The sequence below is a fragment of the Engystomops pustulosus genome, chromosome 4 (assembly GCF_040894005.1).
Source record: "Engystomops pustulosus chromosome 4, aEngPut4.maternal, whole genome shotgun sequence".
NCBI classification, from domain to species: domain Eukaryota; kingdom Metazoa; phylum Chordata; class Amphibia; order Anura; family Leptodactylidae; genus Engystomops; species Engystomops pustulosus.
Window position 1 is genome coordinate 21,607,230 of NC_092414.1, and position 21,096 is coordinate 21,628,325.

The following is a 21,096-nucleotide window of genomic DNA, read 5'->3' on the forward strand; positions in this document are numbered from 1 at the left end:
AAATAACTAGGGGGCAAAATAGTGAGATGGAAGCATAGAAAAAAAAACCTTTTTGGGCAACAGAGAAAATAAGTGGAAAATCAAAGAGATGGGAGCAAAAAAAACATATTGGGACTTATTCACCAAGGGTCCCGCGGTCACATTTTCGTTGGGTTTCCCGTCTTTTTGGGGATCGCGTTGCACACGATCGGATTTTGGTGCATCGGCACTGGCTTTCATGCGACAGAACTCGGGGACGAGGTAGGTCCCGGATTCAGACTAAGCGCGGGATTTAACATTTAAATTTGTGTCGCAAGCCAAGCACTCACATGCACCACGAAGAAGAAGGTGAACGCTGACGGACCTGATCGGGGAAGCGACACATGCAGGATATCGGGCGCACGATCTACATGAGTCGCGGCAGAGTTCATCCTCGTCGGACACTCCGGATTGGTGATCGAGCAGGGGCCAGCTAAGTAAATGTGCCCCAATGGGTGAGAGCTGGGGCATAGATAGATAAGAAGAAGCTGCATTCTGGGGAGATTAGGCGCTGAGGAGTGAAACCTAGATGACGTCACATAAGGTAACAAAAAAAATATAAAATAAAAATATCGAGATTCAACCTTTTTTTTTTTGTGTGGGTTTAAAAGCCACTATTTAAAATTAAAATTGCTGCATTTATAAACCATCACAGCCGATCGTGCGTCTTCGTATGGCTCACTAAAGCAACTCCATGACCCGTCTGGCACTCCACAGGTTAACAGCCATCCAAATTTTCCCCAATTCACCCTGGTCCAAAGACGTTACAGTTTACAAGACACCAATAGGAGCAGTGGGAGGGGGTAAATGCGGTGTGGGGGGTGTAAGGGAAATATGAAAGAATTTAAGCCGCTGCAACAGTTTCCCCAATTAGCTTAATGTCAGAGAATTCTAATTAGTCGCCTTGAGATTGCTATTTAGCGCTCCGGCTTTTAGAGTGCCAAATTCTCCTTTTCACACAAACCGGTCGCGAAATTAAAAGACATTAGGGCCGCCTTAATTACATTATCACAACAGCCGGGATTAGGCAATCTCTGAAGTCAATGCGCTCTTTCCTTTGTCACGCGGCAGAAATCCCTCGCCGCGCAGGGTGCTGGATTTCGAGGCCCGCTCCATATCTCGCCCTCACAAAGCCGGCTGCATTAGACACAGCGAAATACGGCCGAACAAAGGAGACGCTTCGCAAATAATGAAACGCGGGAGACGCAAGGTGAAAAGATTAAGTCTCCCGTCGGTAGGTCTTGCTAACACCTCTGCTGGCGGAGGGCCTACCCCAATCCTCTGGCGACATGAAAAAAAAAAAAAAGATCAAAATTCGAAAAGAAAAAAAATTTTGGTTTGGCTCAGGGGCCCACATCTGTTATCTAAAGCCAGGGCCCGTTTCATACTTCTGATTCCCATGGGGTGTGAAATTAGCAGAAAATATCACATCATTCTCTATTGTGTCTTTTCTTCGGAGATACAATAGAGTTTTGCGCGCGCCATTGTCAGCGGAGACGTCTCTTCCACTGATCTGAACACATTTTCCTTTGTGGCGGTATGGATTCGGCCGGAACTGAACGTGTCGCTAGAGAAGCTCAAAAATTTGGCTACCAAGTTTTAGGGATACGCAGAAAACAGGCGACAGAGCTTCGATTCGGTCCATAGGTTTTACCCCTCTACACCCAGCCCCTACAGGTAGGGGGTGATAAATAATTTCCCTCTTATGTTAAAACTCTGTTTTCCTGTAAAATAACATAAAAATGACCTACAAAGTCATATGTAAATGAGCTGAGAGGAGTCACTTTTTTTTTTTTTGTCTGAGAGGAGTCACTTTTAGAGGCTGGTGGGGGAGAGTCAATTCGGAAGACCCCATCTTTGGTTCTAGTTTGAGCTGTTGCAGGTTTTTGGCAAAATTGCTATACAGTATTAGACACTCGACGTGTAGGGGAGGGGCTACAGACCAGTTCAATATCAAGATCTCACAGCAGTGTGAGGACACAATGCTACAAGTCCAGCTACTATCCTGGGCTGACAACATATTTCACAATCCTGCTGCTACAAACACAAAGTTTTGATCACTCAGCTATCCAAGCTCAAAACCTCCCTGCCCCAACAGCCCCAGCGGACCTCCCTGCCCCAGCGGACCTCCCTGCCCCAGCGGACCTCCCTGCCCCAGCGGACCTCCCTGCCCCAGCGGACCTCTCTCACCTACCCTTAGCGGACAACACCTACCTGTCCTGCAAGCTCCAACCTCTTATTTCCATAATAATCACGATCATCAACTTTATTTTCTCCCTGAGCCAGGATCACCCTGCGCACCATCACTGCGGTGTAGATGCACTTTGCTCTGAAGTTAAATTCTTTCACCTAATGAAAAAAAGAAATATTATACGTTATAATGCAAGATTACAAATGTATCATATGCTGTCCCACAAGAATAAGTGGAGAAAAAGGCCTATTACAAGGAGCAAATAACTGGATTGGATGGGGTGGTTTGGGCCTTTAATTAAAGGGATTTTCCAACCTTAGAACAAAAAAACACAACAAATATCTCACCGATTCTTGTCTGATTAGTCTGCAAGCCTCAAGGAGAGAGATAGTTTTGGAACCAAAAAGGCCTTAAAGGAGGTTTTTGAAAAATAAAAACCTATAGCAAGCGAGTCCCTAGTGTTTTCTGGGCCCCCGAGCATCCAAACAAACCTCGTGCTGCAAGGCCTAATCTCCTCCACCCGACAACACTACCACAGCCGGTACGGGTCCCCCCTACACAGAAGCGTCGCCGGTACGGGTCCCCCCTACACAGAAGCGTCGCCGGTACGGGTCCCCCCTACACAGAAGCGTCGCCGGTACGGGTCCCCCCTACACAGAAGCGTCGCCGGTACGGGTCCCCCCTACACAGAAGCGTCGCCGGTACGGGTCCCCCCTACACAGAAGCGTCGCCGGTACGGGTCCCCCCTACACAGAAGCGTCGCCGGTACGGGTCCCCCCTACACAGAAGCGTCGCCGGTACGGGTCCCCCCTACACAGAAGCGTCGCCGGTACGGGTCCCCCCTACACAGAAGCGTCGCCGGTACGGGTCCCCCCTACACAGAAGCGTCGCCGGTACGGGTCCCCCCTACACAGAAGCGTCGCCGGTACGGGTCCCCCCTACACAGAAGCGTCGCCGGTACGGGTCCCCCCTACACAGAAGCGTCGCCGGTACGGGTCCCCCCTACACAGAAGCGTCGCCGGTACGGGTCCCCCCTACACAGAAGCGTCGCCGGTACGGGTCCCCCCTACACAGAAGCGTCGCCGGTACGGGTCCCCCCTACACAGAAGCGTCGCCGGTACGGGTCCCCCCTACACAGAAGCGTCGCCGGTACGGGTCCCCCCTACACAGAAGCGTCGCCGGTACGGGTCCCCCCTACACAGAAGCGTCGCCGGTACGGGTCCCCCCTACACAGAAGCGTCGCCGGTACGGGTCCCCCCTACACAGAAGCGTCGCCGGTACGGGTCCCCCCTACACAGAAGCGTCCCCAGCAGGGTCCCCCCTACACAGAAGCGTCCCCAGCAGGGTCCCCCCTACACAGAAGCGTCCCCAGCAGGGTCCCCCCTACACAGAAGCGTCCCCAGCAGGGTCCCCCCTACACAGAAGCGTCCCCAGCAGGGTCCCCCCTACACAGAAGCGTCCCCAGCAGGGTCCCCCCTACACAGAAGCGTCCCCAGCAGGGTCCCCCTACACAGAAGCGTCCTCAGCAGGGTCCCCCTACACAGAAGCGTCCTCAGCAGGGTCCCCCTACACAGAAGCGTCCTCAGCAGAGTCCCCCTACACAGAAGCGTCCACAGCAGGGTCCCCCTATACAGAAGCGCCCACAGCAGGGCCCCTTCCTTTACAGAAATGTCCACATTGAGCCCCCTTGGAAAAAAAAAACCCCACGCTTAACTAACCATCGGCTTCTTCTCCCCACGTCTCCATCTTCTCCTCTTCCTGCCAAAGCAAGACTATGGCGGCTGCGACCCTGCCGCTTCATAACGTATGCGCGGTGGTCGGAAGAGGAGAAGACGAAACCGCGGGGTCAGGAAGAACGACCAGAGTATAGAGGTTTTTTTTTTAACCTATAGATCTTCATATAGGAAACTGAAGGCTCTGGGTTGCCGCTTATATGAATATCTGCCATTGGATCAGACTACAGAGGGCATTAGTTGTAGTCTGTAACCATGGAGACCCATAGGTCCATAGAGATTATATAGACAAAATGGTAGAACATTTTTCTGGAAAATTGGCTTCTCTCTTGGTTTGGAATGAGTGTAATAAAAGTATGATAATGGCCTCATTCCTATTAAAGAAGATGTCCAATATACAGGAGATCCAAAGTGGCTACATACCGGAACATGTGTCAGAATGGTCGATGCCAGGAGTTCACGAGCTTCATCCACTCGGGACTTCTTGGGTCCTCCGCCTCCCCACATCCTCTGCCTTCTGACTTTATTACCAATATACTTTAATGCCTGAATCATGGGAAGAAACGTATTGGTCACTATAGGTCTAAAGTATCCGCCCCATTCCACGCCTTAAAGGGGTGGTCTGGCTTCCTGGCCAACAGTCCATGGGGTGTAACTCCATTACAGTGAATAGGGAATACCAGCAGTACCACAACTAACCTGTTGACAGGAAAGGCGCTGTTACTGTATTAAAACCGTTGTGTTTTCCATATTCTTGTCAAGCCTTTTTATAATTGTACAGAGGTTTTGTGGGATCAAACACCTTAAAGTCATCAGGAGTGTCATTTGTATTTCATGTGATCAGATATATGCATGATGTACAGTTTGCTAATGTTAGGAGGCTAAAGGACCTAAGATGATGTCCCTCTGGTCACATGACATTATTGTTGAATGCTGAGAAGGTGTGGAGTAGAAGAAGAATACACAAGGAGATGCAGGAACACACAGGCTGCGTTCCCCGTGGACTCGCCACACACTGCTGACAGGGAGCCAGGTAATGTGAATTAAACCTGTATAAAGTACTGAAATGATTCAGAATGCTGACAAAGGCATTTAATAAAATCAGCACAGCATAGGCTATTGGAACCTGTCACCAGCTACAAATGACACTGCCGATGACTTTAAGGTGTTTGATCCCAGAAAAAAAAAATCTACCAAAACCTTGTACATTTATTAAAAGGCCTGACAACAATAAAAAAAAACCACACCTGTTTTAATACAGTAACAGACCCTCTCCTGACAAACAAGTTAGTTGTGTTACTGCCTCCTAACATTAGCAAACTGTACAACATGCATATATCTGATCACATGAAATCACAGCATGGCTGCATGAAGGATGGGGAGGACTGGAAGCCCATGGAGGCTGCTGAGATTTCATGTGATCAGATTTATGTATGATGTACAGATTTTCTATAGTTAGGAGGCTTAACGACCTTGGATAATGTTAACCCAGTCACATGACATTATTGCTGAATGCTGAGATATCACGGGGAAGAGCTGCTGGATTCAGCACGAGGAGGCCACGTCTAGTCTCCCTCGCTCTAGATATCCTTGGAGACAAGGCAAGATTATAAAGTTGATTTTATAGGGATGTGAGGGAAACAATTTTTAGCTAATAGAAGGGTGTCAGTTAGTTAACGGGGCTCCAAGGGAACCTGCAACTGGCTGTATTTGTAAAAAAAAGTGTGGCGACAGGTTCCCTTTAACAATAATTGACATATACATCCCCAAAATCAGAACCCTGGTAAGAGAACCCCAAAAACAAGCAATGTTGTGTTATATTAAGTCAAAATTCTCAATAATTAAAAAAAAAATAAAAAATGCACAATGTGCAATGCACTTGGAGAACCTCTCTGTACAAATTGCAGGAATTGTAAAAATGGCATACAAACCCACCCCCCACCCACCCCAAAAACACACAAATCTGTTGCCTTAACTAAAAACATGTGTATACCACAAGGTCACATCAAAAAGGCAAAAAAATAAAAACAAATAAAACTTTATTTAGTGTTAAGCCGGGGCGTAAAATCCTAGTAATTGAGGCCCGCTCTCATTCCATGGCTTGTTAGGCTTTGTATTACGAACTGCACAAGAAAGTTTTGAAAAAAAAAGTGTTTTTTTTTTTACCTGCATTTGGGTGAAGATCTGGGCTTTCTGGCACTCCTCCAAGCTCGGCCCAAATGCCGCCATCAGGTGCTCCTCCGTCCCAATCATTTGGACAATTTCTTGGTCACTTTCGACACCCATTGCCTGCAGTAAAGGTGGGGGGAAAGAAATAAGAAACATTTTTGGGAGGTTTTCGCTTTATGAGTGTAAAATCCAGCCATCTGGCAGCGTCGGACGCACAATAGTAGAGCCTGAACGAGCCATTAAAAGCGACTTGCTGGGGGTTTTAGTGCTGGAGGTTAAACGCTACGGCATGTGCACACAAGGGCGGTAGTAAAAAGGAACACAAATAAAGTGACAGAATCTGGCGCGGATCGTAATAGGGGTGGGGGGGCTTTAAACGGTGATAATACCGAACAATGTGTCACAATGGTGGGATATAGAGATGAATAAAGCGGCCAATATGCTTGGATAATTCACACGGAGGTATCGTAGTCCAGCGCCCTCCTCCCGCCTTCACCTCCGTGCGACTCTAACAAATATATACGCTCTTAAAAAAAAAAATGTAATAAAATGTGAGTGTGTATATATAATATAAGTATGTGTGTATTATTTTGTTTTTAACTATTTGGCAGTATTATTTTAGCGCTGAATGACTGGATTATACGGGCACTATGGAAGGCTCATTATAATTCATGGTTTGGTGTACTTGCATATTAGGGAGTCACTGCATGGTGGCATTATCTGGAAACGTGTGTGTGTGTGTGCGCGCCTGTATATACATACACACACGGTATAGCGGTATTTAGATACTGTAATAACAGCACACAGTATTGGCATATTATTTAGGAATCATACAGTAGTCACTTCAATCTTGTAATGGCCGATTTATGCACTGTATGACTGTATTATTTGGACACTATTGGCATATTATTTATACCATGTATGGTGGAATTACCTGCAAAATGTATTGGCATATTACTTTGACTATGTATGGAGGTATTATATGAGCACCGTATTGCCATATTATTTATTCCACCTATGGCATTAGTCAGACCACGTATTTGGATACTATACTGGCATATAATGTAGCTCATGAATGGAGGTATTATTTAGTCATGATACAGGCATAATATTAAGATCCTATTTGGTAGTATTAATTTGAGAACCGTATTGGCACATTATTTAAATAATAATAAAAATGATTAAATTTTTTACATAGCGCACACAAATTACACAGCGCAGCACAGAGCTGGCCAGATCGAATTTATACAGTGAAGGGTGATCTTATTTGAACATTGCAGTGCCATGTACGGCAATATTATTGAAGTACAGGCGGTCCCCTACTTAAGGACACCCGACTTACAGACAACCCATAGTTACAGACAGACCCCTCTGACCTCTGGTGAAGTCTCTGGATGTTACTATAGTCCCAGATTGCAATAATCAGCTGTAAGGTGTCTGTAATGAAGCTTTATTGATAATCCTTGGTCCCATTACAGCAAAAAACTCCAATTGTCACTGGGGCGAAAAAAAATTTTTTCTGGACCTACAATTATAAAATATAGAGTTCCGACTTACATACAAATTCAACTTAAGAACAAACCTCCGGACCCTATCTTGTACGTAACCCGGGGACTGCCTGTATTGGCATATAATCTACCAACAGTCTGAATATTGTTCTGTTCAGATTTGGGACACTAGGAGAGGACAACTTACCACCTACTCATATGAAAGGTGTAATATCCCTTTAAAAATATTAGAGCGAGCGATTTAAAGGGTCATTACCAGATCAAAAATGTTTGTCCTGGAAAATACAACCCGATATAATCAGAACCATTTGGGGCGATTATTTTCTGTTGCTTTCGTGGTAGAAGAGACGGGATAGAGACTAAATAAGTTCATGCCCCCTCCCCCCTCTTACAGGTGCAGCCATGATCAAAAGATCAAGAGCCGCGCCTGTGGTCTCCGTGGTACCGACTTATCACAAGAGAGTAGTACCAGACCAGATGAGGTATAAGGAGCAAATCCAGAACCTAATACACCGCAGATTCTTATCCCAAGAACATTCCCAGAGACGTCTACTGAGGAACCAAAAACATAAAAGGTTGTTACAAAATTCTATCAAAAATGTTATACAAAAAAAAAAAAGAAAGACCAATTTCTCCAACGCATCTTTAACCCCTTAAAGGGAACCCGCAACCAGGTTTTATCCTATTAAACTCCGAGCAGAGGTAGAGGATGAAATGTCCTTTCTACAATTCCCTCTTATGTAAAATCTTGTATAAAGAAGAAAAAAAAAAACTCTCTTCTCCAAAGTTATATGCAGAGGGATGCCCTTATGTTCAGTTCTACAGCACCTACAAACATGTTGCTAGTGCCATATTAAGGCTAAGATGCTCATCTTGCAGACCACATAAGGATTATGGATCTGTGATCTACAGAATTGGAGATGACAGAAGACAGTTGGACACGTGAGCAGCAGATAGAGATCCAATTCCTGCCTAATACTTTACCTGCCCGAATTTAGCTCTGCTTCTTTAGCTCAATAAACCCCGATGTGATCTGTAAGATGAGATTCTTATCTTTAATATAACACCAGCAGCAATTTTCTAGGTGCTGTAGAACCGAAGAATGGATTTCCTTCCCAATGCAGCCTCTAAACTTGACTCATCTCAAGTAAAATATGACTTTTCTCTGCTCATTTTCACACGATTTGGGGTGAATTTTAAATGGATGAAATGTCACATAAAAGAGGGAATTCTATAAAGGACATTTCTGAGGGAGGTGGTTAATGGGGTGACATCTGGTAAGAGTTAAGGTCACAGAATTTTTTTTTTGACTCCCTGCCTTTTTATTTTTCCGTTTATATAGTCATATGATGGCTTGTTATACACGGGACAATTATTCTGGCTATATATAGGCGCCATTTTAATATTCAATGTACAGGGTGCATTTGTGCTATATTCTTGTGGGCTCTGTTTTTCACCACTTTCCCTTCATTCTGTGGGTCAGTACAAATCACAGAGATACCACCTTTATATAGTTGTGTAGTTAAGATAGAACTCGCCTTTCCTCCATTTTATTTGGATTATTTGGTTTTAGCGCCCAATATGCCACCTAGGTTCTTTGTCAAGTGGGCGGTCTTAGCCTGAAGCTGACATCCAGTCACCTCCCAGCTCAGAAATTGCCTAAGTTAGATATTGGGTACCAAAAAGAACCAAGCTTACTCCTATTGTGTTGAAATCTGTGGAGACGAATCTATGAAACATTGCAAAGAGGGGAAGGCGGAGAAAGGTTCTTCTTAAAGGGGTGTGCTCATATCCAGATCCACACATGTCAGAAATATCTGGTAATTTGCTCCCAAATTGCTCCACCCCGGTGGCTACCCCATGCTTTACACTGCAGTGCTGCTTTTCCTGCAGATTTGGTATGACCGGAGATAATTCTGGTCCACTAAGACCTCTATAGGTCCGGAGTGCACAGTGACCATATGTCTGTACAGGCAGTCCCTGGGTTACGTACAACATAGGGTCCGGAGGTTTGTTCTTAAGTTGAATTTGTATGCAAGTCAAAACTGTATATTTTATAATTGTAGATCCAGACAAAAAAAAAAAAAATTGGCCCCAGTAACAATTGGAGTTTAAACATTTATTTGCTGTAATGGGACCAAGGATTATCAATAAAGCTTCATTACCATTGTTGTACTTGTTGGGCTTGTAAAAGGGGGGGGGGACGACAAAAACTTTCAATAAAAATATCTGATTTAAAAAAAAAAATTAAGCTTCATTACAGACACATTACAGCAGTCTGGGACTATAGTAAACCATTCAGAAAGCTTCACCAGAGGTCAGAGGGGTCTGTCTGTAACTATGGGTTCTCTGTAAGTCGGGTGTCCTTAAGTAGGGGACCGCCTGTATTCATCAATCTAATGCACTTTTGGCCTCATACTGTTAACCCCCCAGTTAAAAATCAATTAACTCTTTAATAAAAGTCAGAAAATTCCATCCCAAAGAGAATAGAAAAAATTAAATAGCGAATGTCTCCCTCTAGTGGAAGAAGTGGGCAAACTGATTTCAAGGATCTGCTTTTCCCTCCTAATTCTTCAATAATGAAGAAGTTAATATTGTATGCACAATGAAACCTCTCAAGGGGGACATTCCTTTGAGAAGATCCCCCCCCTGCTTACTACACAAGACTGAGTTCAACTTTCTTCCTCCCATCCCCATATACTCTATGGAAGCTGCCCCCCTATTAAACAAGCCTTTAAAAAAAATATTTTCAGTGCAAAATGGGGTTTCAATGAATTAAAAAAAAAATATATATATATATATATATATATATATATATATATATATATATATATATATATATATATATATAATCATACTGCTGGAGAATGTGTGTAAGGACACACCCAAAAAATTCGGAAGCCCTGTAGTCAAATTATTGAGAAATGTCCAGGAGGAATAACAGAACAACACTAATCCACATACAGCAAATCTGAAAAAGTTTGCTGCACGTAGATGAGATCTGAAAATCACATGCACATACCTTGAATTGTGATCTTTCCTCTGGTCTCTGCTTTGTTATGCTGATCTTGTACTAGATTACCATATAGGACCACGCGGTACCGCACCACAGTATGTGATGCCGCTATATACACATCAATACTGGTATAATGTGTGACTACTACACCCACCTTGAATATAATGGCAATGGGAATATCTTCGGACAAGGTGTTGTGCTTCAGGTAGAACCTCCCCTGCTTCATCACCAGGTTGGTTCTGCTCTTCTTCTCATGGGTCGAGCTGCCAAAGAAAATGAAGAACCGTGACCCAAAATACTAACCGCCCCCTGTTATTTACCATAGATGGGTGCGATAGATGCACGAATTGTCTAGGAGTATATGAGCGGTGTTGTTGCTCTGTTATTCCTCAAGGAAATAAGACCACCGCTCTGGTCTATGAGGCTCGTCTCTTCACAGTTTGACCCACTGCTCCATCAACGTCTATAGTGTCCGGACAGGGACCACCGATAAGAAGGATATTATGGACATTGAAGACCCCCGGGGGGGATCACAAGAAGGGGGGCCAATAAGTGCCTTGTATGTAATGGCGTGCAAGTGCAACATTCACTTGTGTGGGAACATGGCAGAAGACGGGACCTCGAGGAAAGCTTTACCCCCACAGTAGTGATAGAAGGTGGTGTTAAAGGGATATTCTCATGTATATTATATACACTATAGGATATGTCAAAAATACACGATAGGCACAGGGTCTTGGGAAGGGGGTCGCTTAGGTAAAACTTACACTTATGTACCAGGCAGTCCCCCGGTTACATACAAGATAGGTTCTGCAGGTTTGTTCTTAAGTTGAATTTGTGTGCAAGTCGGAACTGTATATTTTAGAACTGTAACCCCAGTCAAAATGTTTTTGGTCTCTGTGACTTTTGGATTTTAAAAAAATGTTGGGTTGTCATAAGAACCAGGATTACCAATAAATCTTAATTGCGGACACATTTGATAACTGTTATAGCTGTTTATTGTATCCTGGGGCTGAAGTACATTAAATTGCTAAAATCCAGAGGTCCGTTTGTAACTAAAGGACGTCTGTAAGTTGGGTGTTCTTAAGTAGGGGACCGCCTGTACTTATAACAAATCCTGCAGGTATATTATCAATGTAAACATTAGGGAGAAAATTGGTAATGACTAAAAGGTACGACTAAGAGTCGCATCTTCAGGCTCGAAACGCATCACCAGTATGTTATTTAGCCGTCATGATGGATACACATTTTTAACTTTAATATCTTTATAAAGATTTATCTATTTTTAACCATAGACTAAACCTATTCTTAGACCAGAGAAGCAGGCATGTCTGCAGTCCATACATTATCAATACCAAAAATTAGAATACCCCTTTAAGAAAGCGAACCACCGTACTCTGTGGGTCACTTCGAAAGGATAGATAGAGAGACTGACAGATTTTTTTTTTATTTAAGTTTGTGTCTCTTTACAGGGATCAACCATTCAACTTCTAAATATTTTCCCCGCCTGGATAGAAATAATTTCTCTGCTTTAGATTTTCAATGACACATTAATGGGAGGAGATTTATCAGAAGTGTCTGAGGTAAAACTGTTCTAGTTGCCAATGGAAACCAATCAGAGCTCAGCTTACATTTTATAAACAGCTGTGGGAAAATGAAAGCTGAGCTCTAATTGGTTGATATGGGCAACTAAAACAGTTCTGCTCTCAAACAGTTCTGATAAATTGCCCCTAATATTGCCTGCATTTAAAGGGATTGTCCGAATGTTTGTAAAATTCTGGGGGTGGGATGTTGAGGCATTTTTAAAAAACAAACAAACCTGTAGTCACCTGCTCCATCGCTCCAGACGTCCCATGCCAACGTCTACCTGTTTGTTTACAGAGGCACGGAAGCCCCGCTGAGTTTGGCCACACCAACCAGCCCCAATATCTCAGCGCCCGATACAGCACTGGGAATAGGGACAAGTGAACGTGGGCGACCACCTCGCCCGGCCAGAAACCAAACTCAGCAGAACTTCTGTGCCCCCTGTAAGCGAAGAGGTAGACGGCATGAGACGCCTGTAGCGAAGGAAGAGGTGAGTACAGGTTTGTTTTCTTAAAAATGCATCACCAGCATTACAAATAATCGGACAACCCCTTTAAATTACACCAAAACCTACCAATAAAAATTGCCAAAAAATCCAGACATTATAACTCACCCCCTAGTGCCCCTGTGTCGGTGCCTAGAATATAACACCCTATAGGTGAGATCCTGAGTGTGAGATATACAGGCAGTCCCCGGGTTATGTACAAGATAGGGTCCGGAGGATTGTTCTTAAAGGGAACCTACCACAATCCTGCCGTCTGCGCATGCACAGAACAGCAGGCCCGCGCATGCACAGAACAGCAGGCCCGCGCATGCACAGAACAGCAGGCCCGCGCCTGCGCGGTCACTGCTCCGAAGCCGGAGCTGCACAGACGAGGGCCTGCTGTTCTGCGCATGCGCAGACGGCAGGATCGTCGGACGAGGGCGCGCAGCTACGAGCCGAAGATTGTAAGTAGAAGGAGAAAAGAGGCTACCGGGGCGAGGAGTAGCCGCCTCGTGTAACCTCAGATGCGGCTACTCCACGCCCCAGTAGCCGCATAAAAAAATTTACATATGTGCCAAATAAAAGTTTCCAAAAAAAGTGCGAGGACGTGAGGATTAGTCCTTAAAAGGGCCATCCTCATGTCCCATTGATCCACCTACCACATATATACATACAGGTTTGATAAGCAAATAAGTTAGAGCCTTCAAACAAGAGCAGGATTTATTAACAGATGCATAAATCTTACCAACCAAAAAGTTATGTTGCTTAGTTATATTTTAATAAAATTTAAACATAAAAGTGTGTGTCTATTATTCAACCCCTAGGTTTAATATTTTGTGGAATAACCCTTGTTTGCAATTACAGCTAATAATCGTCTTTTATAAGACCTGATCAGGCCGGCACAGGTCTCTGGAGTTATCTTGGGTTCTTTGGGTGTCTCATGTGGACTTTAATCTTGAGCTCCTTCCACAAGTTTTCAATTGGGTTAAGGTCAGGAGACTGACTAGGCCACTGCAACACCTTGATTTTTTCCCTCTTGAACAAGGCCTTGGTTTTCTTGGCTGTGTGCTTTGGGTCGTTGTCTTGTTGGAAGATGAAATGACGATGCATCTTAAGATCCTTGATGGAGGAGCGGAGGTTCTTGGCCAAAATCTCCAAGTAGGCCGTGCTATCCATCTACCCATGGATGCGGACCAGATGGCCAGGCCCCTTGGCTGAGAAGCAGCCCCACAGCATGATGCTGCCACCACTATGCTTGACTGTAGGGATGGTATTCTTGGGGTCGTATGCAGTGCCATCCAGTCTCCAAACGTCACGTGTGGTTGGCACCAAAGATCTCGATCTTGGTCTCATCAGACCAGAGAACCTTGAACCAGTCTGTCTCAGTGTCCTCCAAGTGATCATGAGCAAACTAAACGAGCCTGGACATGACGCTTTGAAAGTAAAGGTACCTTACGTGCTCGTCTGGAACGGAGACCATTGCGGTGGAGTACGTTACTTATGGTATTGCCTGAAACCAATGTCCCCACTGCCATAAGATCTTCCCGGAGCTCCTTCCTTGTTGTCCTTGGGTTAGCCTTGACTCTTCGGACAAGCCTGGCCTCGGCACGGGAGGAAACTTTCAAAGGCTGTCCAGGCCGCGGAAGGCTAACAGTAGTTCCATAACCTTCCACTTCCGGATGATGCTCCCAACAGTGGAGACAGGTAGGCCCAACTCCTTGGAAAGGGATTTGTACCCCTTGCCAGCCTTGTGACCCTCCACGATCTTGTCTCTAATGGCCTTGGAATGCTCCTTTGTCCCATGTTGACCCTGTATGAGGCTGTTCACAAGTTTGTGGAGGGTCTTAAATAGTCAGAAAAGGCTGGAAAAACAGATAATTAATCCAAACATGTGAAGCTCATTGTTCTTTGTGCCTGAACTACTTCTTAATACTTTAGGGGAACCAAACAGAATTCTGGTGGTTTGAGGGGTTGAATAATAATTGACCCACACTTTTATGTTTAAAATTCATTAAAATTTAACTAAGCAACATAACTTTTTGGTTTGTAAGATTTATGCATCTGTTAATAAATCCTGCTCTTGTTTGAAGGCTCTAACTTATTTACTTCTTATCAAACCTGATAAATCTGCAGGGGGTTGAATACTACTTGAAGGCACTGAGAATATATATGTTCAATTAAAAGCTTCACCAAAAATCATAAATATATTTTTCCTTCGTTGACAGAATAAAATGTTGATGAGTGGAAGACCAAAGATTGAACCCCCATTTTATAGGTAAATGAGTCGTGGCGTACAAGAAGCAAATTACCAGTTATAACACCAGAGGTGGTAAATGACGAAGGTGCTGAAATCCCTTCACTGCCAGGGAGCCCGGAGATTGGATCCCTCCCATACATAAAGTTATAGCATACTTAAAAGGGGTTGTACCAACTATGTATGGAAAATAAGCTAATGAAAACCCAACTTCTGCGACCTCCACTGATCATGAGAATGGAACCCCTACTCTCCAGATTGCTGGGGGTCTTGTTCTCATTAACAGTTGGGGTACCAGAAGTCGGAGTATCACTTGTTATCCTCCGTATTCTTTGGATAGGGGATAAAAATTTTTGTTGGTGCAACCCCTTTAAGTAATATCCCATCATCCTATGAGACTCAAAGACTCTTTATTCAATGTCTTGACCCATACCTTGTAACAGAGGCGCCCACCGCTCCCTTCCTGTCGGCCTCCACAATAATTCGGTTTTTGGAAAGCTGTTCCTGAATCAAGATCACTTTTTCCATCCCTTTAACGATGAAGTAACCACCTGAAAAAGGAACAAAATTCCTTGCACGTCAGTGAAAACAGCCAACAGTCCAATCTATATGGGGGTGTCCCGACAATTATTGGTGACTATGACAATAGCAGGAACCCAAAAAGTCACAAGTCACAGGTTAATGGCAAAATACAGTCTGCATATGCAAACATGAAGAACGAGGTTGAAGGCACGTACTACTTACCTGGGTCCAGTGGGCACTCGTTCAACTTTGCAAATTCAGCCGGAGTCTTGCCCATGAGGACACAGTTGGAACTACGCAACATGATTGGCATTCTGTATGGAGAAAGCATGTGCAGAGTATGGAAGGACAGTCTAGACAGGGGGAATGCTAACACCTAGTTGTCACGTTATTCATGCGTTTTCAGGAGGAATTACAGAGGAATGTCACAGAGCAATGAGAAAAGATAATGCAGAAGTGCAATATCATGGGCCTAGGTGGACACACATTGTCAGACGTGATCTTTATCAGTCTGTAAGAGTCTGGCAAGCAGAGAAGACTGTGATAAACTAGAGAGGAGAGGGAGACTGTAGTTAATCTGGGTCAGCATATCCACTGACAAAAACCTCTCGCTTGGTCTAATATTACCAATAATTCTAGTCATTCCTACTATGGCCAAGCTAATTGAGGGAGTCAAAGATATCTCCAGGACTTCGTTCCTCCACTGAAATACTTTATCCCAAAACTGAAAAGCCTAACACTTTCCCATTATCAATTAAGACGTATCCCCTTACATTCCCAAAATATAGGGTCTGGGAGGTTTCATAGTTCTGGGAAATGTCAATTATACCATACAGATAATAGGGCCCATTTACTAAGGGCCACTCGCCAGTTTTCTGCACGTTCTTTCATGTCAAAACTTCTTGCACAGGTATTTAGTAAGTGTCAGCGCCACATTTGTGTTGCGGCTGCACTATTCTTCATCCGAAACAAAGTGCTCGGTCTAAGCCTGCGCCACATATATCATGCAAAGCGTCACAGAATTGTTTCGCACGCCCTATGTCAAGGATGCACCAAAAAAAATAAATAAAAATTGCTGCACTCTGTCGGGGCAGTGCAGGGGGCTCCAGATTCATGAAGAACGGGTGTCAGAAATTCTGAATCTGGTGCCTCCTGCACACTACACAGGCAACTGCATTTAATACAGGCTGCACTGTTTTTTAGTATACAAGCCCCAATTTGTCTGTAGTTGTTCAGTTTATCCTCCGACAAGCAGAGAAGACGCTGCAGCTACAGAACCTGTGGGCAAAAAACTAGCGATGATAGTAAGGCAGATTCCAGGGAAGTCCAGAGTCGGTGAACATTTTGGTGAAGTCGGAGTTGTGATAAAATGGACCGACTCCACAACAAATATAATGAATTATAAATAAAATTTCCTTTAAATACCTTTTACATTCCCAATCTAAGGATTTAGGTAAGGGTTAAACATTTATTGGTCCAAAGTCCATATTGTCATACTGCTTAGCTAATGGCCGCACCAGTAACCAGCATCCTGGAGGCACCAACAACCACAGGACAGCACAAAATAGCACCCCAGAAACTGGAGACACAGATACTTTGTTTAGTCGAAATTTCTCAGTATATCCTCTGACAAGCAGAGAAGACGCTTGGTTTAACCCTCCACTAAACAGACACTTGTCATGTATCCTGTAGATGGACTGTAATCGTGATACAGAGTGTAAGTTCTATTGCTTTGTCATTGTACATGTACTACCTCCCCATCAGGCTGGGTGCCATTATACAGTGCATTGTCCTTACCTGCCAATAGGTAAGGCGTTACGGATAATCCTCTGGCTGCCCCTTGTGTATTCAATATCCACGGTGATGGGTGCAGAGTAGGTCATATCTCGAAGACGACACTAAAAAAAAAAATAAATAATTATTATTATATATAATTAGACACAGCCACTTGCCCTCATGCAGGCGGACATTAAAGAGGACCTGTCACCCAAAATAATCCCTCTAGGAGCACTTACTAAAGTAATCAGCTCCCCATCGCTACCCCAGGTATAGCAGTGTTAAATAGCTAGCTATAAGCTAGAAAACACTGCACTGCAGAGCCATCAGAACAGCCGGACCAAGCTCACAGCGGTCCGATGTATTCTTGAGGGTCGGTCCAAGGAGGAGGTGACTGCAGCGTGGAGCCTGGCAGGGGTGGTACGGGGCAGAATCTGAAGAGACGGGAGCTCCTCGGACCGCCCCGTCATGAATACGCCGGACTGCTGTAAGCTTGCCCGCCGTTCAGAGCGCTACGTAATGCAGTGTTTCCTAGCTTATCAGTATGTTCCGATAAAGATAGTGATTTAACACTGCTATACCTGGGGCAGGGCTAGGGAGCAGCTAAACTTTTGTAAGTGCTTTTAGAGTTTATTTCGGGTGACAGGTCCTCTTTAACTCCTCTCTGCTCACCCGCTGACTTAAGACATCAGCGGGCGCAGATCCGGAGCCTGCAGCAACGTTTTTAGACATCGCTGCAGTTTTCGACTAGACACCTGGTGCGCTAGACAACCGGGAGGTGCGGTTTGTTACCGCTTCCCCCTTCTCCGCTCCTTACAGCATTGCGCTGAATATGCGCGATGCATGGAGGAGCGGAGCTGGGTCTAAAGGGGTTAAACAGAGCTGCTGGGTCTAATTAGACCCAGTACAGCTCTAATCAGAATCCCCAGTGACAGATGTAACTGAGGCGCTTATAGATGCCTCAGCTACAAGGGAAAAATAGAGTAAAATTAAAAAAAACTGAAAAATGTCCCCCATGAGGTCATAATAGTAAAAAATAAAAACACAAAAAAATTAATATTAATAAAAATACAATGACATTTCCCTATATAATAATTTTTTTTTTTTAATTCCCCCGCTAAACTACAAAAAGCATTGCCATAGTCACCCCGTTTGCCTGAGACTATACATATTACGTATCAAAATGACCGAAACAGAATAGGGAATTCATTAATAAAGTTCATTTTGAGTTAATAGAAAATTAAAAAAAAAAAAAAAAAAAAAAGTACTATATATGACAAAAAAAGCCTTTTTTCCACTTTTAACCCCAAATAAAAATGTATTAACTTTTAACTAGCTCTATGTGTCGCAAAGAAAACGCTGCAAAGAAATTTAAGGTAGCATGCAGAAAAAAAAAAAAAAAAGTTATGGCCCTTAAACCGTCGCTTACGAAAATTCGCTAAAAATGCCCGGTCACTAGAGCCTTTTCAAGCTGCGACACTAAGGGGTTAAGTGTGTGGACACCATAAATAACACCCACAAATATTAATGTATATACCTCGTGTGGAGATACAGGTCTGGTCACATTGAAGCTCTCTTCAACATCAGGGACTCCCACATATATGTTGAGGTACCTGAAACAAAGTAGATCCTAGTTATAACCATTATATACTTATAAGAACATCTAAGCCATAGTCCCCCATCCGAACACAAGCGCAGACTTACTTTAAATACCACATGGGGTCTGCGTCACTGGTCACCTTTTCATTGGCTTTCATTATATTTTTAATCTGATAAAAGGAGGAAGATAATTTCAAAAATACAAATATTTTTTATCTGATGGCTCACTTCCCCTTATGTACAACCAAGAACCATGAAAATACAGTCTGATCTGAAGCCATTAAGTTATGGAAACCATGTACCATCTGCACAGCTCCTCCTGCTCTATAACATGCTGCCCGCAGATAGGACACTATGTACAATCTGCTCAGCTCCTCCTGCTCTATAACATGCTGCCTGTAGATAGGACACTATGTACCATCTGCACAGCTCCTCCTGCTCTATAACATGCTGCCTGCAGATAGGACACTATGTACAATCTGCTCAGCTGCTCCTGCTCTATAACATGCTGCCTGCAGATAGGACACTATGTACAATCTGCTCAGCTGCTCCTGCTCTATAACATGCTGCCTGCAGATAGGACACTATGTACAATCTGCTCAGCTGCTCCTGCTCTATAACATGCTGCCTGCAGATAGGACACTATGTACAATCTGTACAGATTGCGGTCATTAACAACATAACAACAAAAGCAATATTCGCTTACCTCCACATTGATGAAATAGTTGAACGAGTCTATGTGCTGCTTCACAAGACCCTTGACCTAAGAATCACAAAACATGTAGATGAGATCCATACTCGTACATTATCATTACTTTTAATTTTAGACCAATTGCACATTAAAACAGTCACTCTGCATGCACAAATTTTCCGCTCAATGGGGCTCATTTACTAAGGGTCCGCAGGACGCATTTTCGCCGGGTTTCCCGACGATTTCCGCTTTGCGCCGAATTGCCCCGCACGCGATCGGATTTTGGCGCAGCGGCGCCAGCTTGCACACAACAGAAATCGGGGGGTGGGCCGTCGGACAACGCGCAGGATTTAACATTTAGAATTTTTTCGCAAGACATGCACTTACATGCATCGGGAAGAAGAAGGTGAACTCCGGCGGACCTTGGCGCAGAAGCTATGGATGCTGGAACTCAGGCGCATGAGCTTAGTGAAATGCACCGGACCCGAATCCTCGTCGGACAACGTACCGCGGGATCGCGACAGGACCCGGTAAGTAAATCTGCCCCAATATGTGTTGTAGATCCTCAGGAGCGGGTATAAATATCTGATCAGTAGTGGTGCCAATCATGAAAATGGGGATCCTGTTCTCACTAACTGACAGGTCGGACATACCTACTGCCGCCCTCTCTATACCAAGGGAGCGGTGGAAATTTCCGTCACTATAAAAAGACGGGAGTTCAAGAGATACCAGAGCGCTGTGCTAAGCAATTTCCGACACTCTCATAGTAATAAATAAATGACAGTAGGCATACTGGACCTGTCGCTCCATCCATTAATCAAAATGGTACCCCCATTCCCCAGATTACTTAGAGCCCTCAGTCTCTGCTAGGACACCTACCAATCAGATTGCTATCCCCTTTACTGTGAATAGGATATAACAATCAAACATGGTACAACCCCTTATATTATAAAAAAAAATAATATATTTTTAATGATTACACTTACTTTCAAAAAAGCCGGAAGTAATTTCCATTTTTCCTACAATAGGAAAAAAAAACATTATTAGACAATGTGTGACTCACTCATAGACATGGATATAACACATAGATGTGCAGGGGAGCTGCATACACAAAAAGGATCACACATATTTTTGCTTTCTTCAATTCTGAATATTTAAAGATACATCATGCAGTAGTAACAAAATCTTTATAGATCTGCAACTTTCAATAGATATTCTATTTATTTGTAGCTTCCCCTGACATCTCACCTCCACAGTATCCACAGGGGATATAAGCTGCTCCTGAGTCAAAGTCCCAAACTCCTCAGCCAGCACATCCATGCCTTCCTCCCCAGCAGCCCAAACACATGGGAAGAGATGAAGTGTGCAGCCGCTAAACCCTTCCCACCACTGCAGACTCCTGTCAACAAATGTTCCGCCTGTAGAAAACGCCAAGTCGGCCATCTTTGTTGAGGGCAAAATATAAAAACAACAGACTAAACAAACATAACGCTGTAAAATCCACAACTGACGTCTGTTTTGTCTAATACGCATAATATAAAAGCGTTATATGTC

The 21,096-nt window shown here is 44.0% G+C and overlaps 1 protein-coding gene across 2 annotated transcripts in view; it reads right to left on the minus strand.

Moving 5' to 3' along the window:
- Positions 1-20,954, minus strand: part of POLR3B (RNA polymerase III subunit B) — a 66,087-nt gene extending 45,133 nt beyond the window's left edge. Inside the window, exons 1-12 of one of the 2 annotated variants that reach the window (XM_072145453.1) lie at positions 20,791-20,954; positions 20,529-20,561; positions 19,558-19,614; positions 18,957-19,021; positions 18,790-18,865; positions 17,274-17,374; positions 15,699-15,790; positions 15,388-15,505; positions 10,790-10,898; positions 6,109-6,231; positions 4,366-4,488; positions 2,233-2,367 (exon numbers count right to left, since the gene is read on the minus strand). In XM_072145453.1, coding sequence (XP_072001554.1) covers positions 2,233-2,367; positions 4,366-4,488; positions 6,109-6,231; positions 10,790-10,898; positions 15,388-15,505; positions 15,699-15,790; positions 17,274-17,374; positions 18,790-18,865; positions 18,957-19,021; positions 19,558-19,614; positions 20,529-20,561; positions 20,791-20,862 — 1,104 coding nt within the window. In that variant the 5' untranslated portion in view covers positions 20,863-20,954. Of the gene's footprint in view, positions 1-2,232; positions 2,368-4,365; positions 4,489-6,108; positions 6,232-10,789; positions 10,899-11,399; positions 11,509-15,387; positions 15,506-15,698; positions 15,791-17,273; positions 17,375-18,789; positions 18,866-18,956; positions 19,022-19,557; positions 19,615-20,528; positions 20,562-20,790 lie in introns of those variants that run through there. The other variant, XM_072145454.1, reaches the window with a different exon arrangement.
- Between the last annotated feature and the right edge of the window lie 142 nt (positions 20,955-21,096).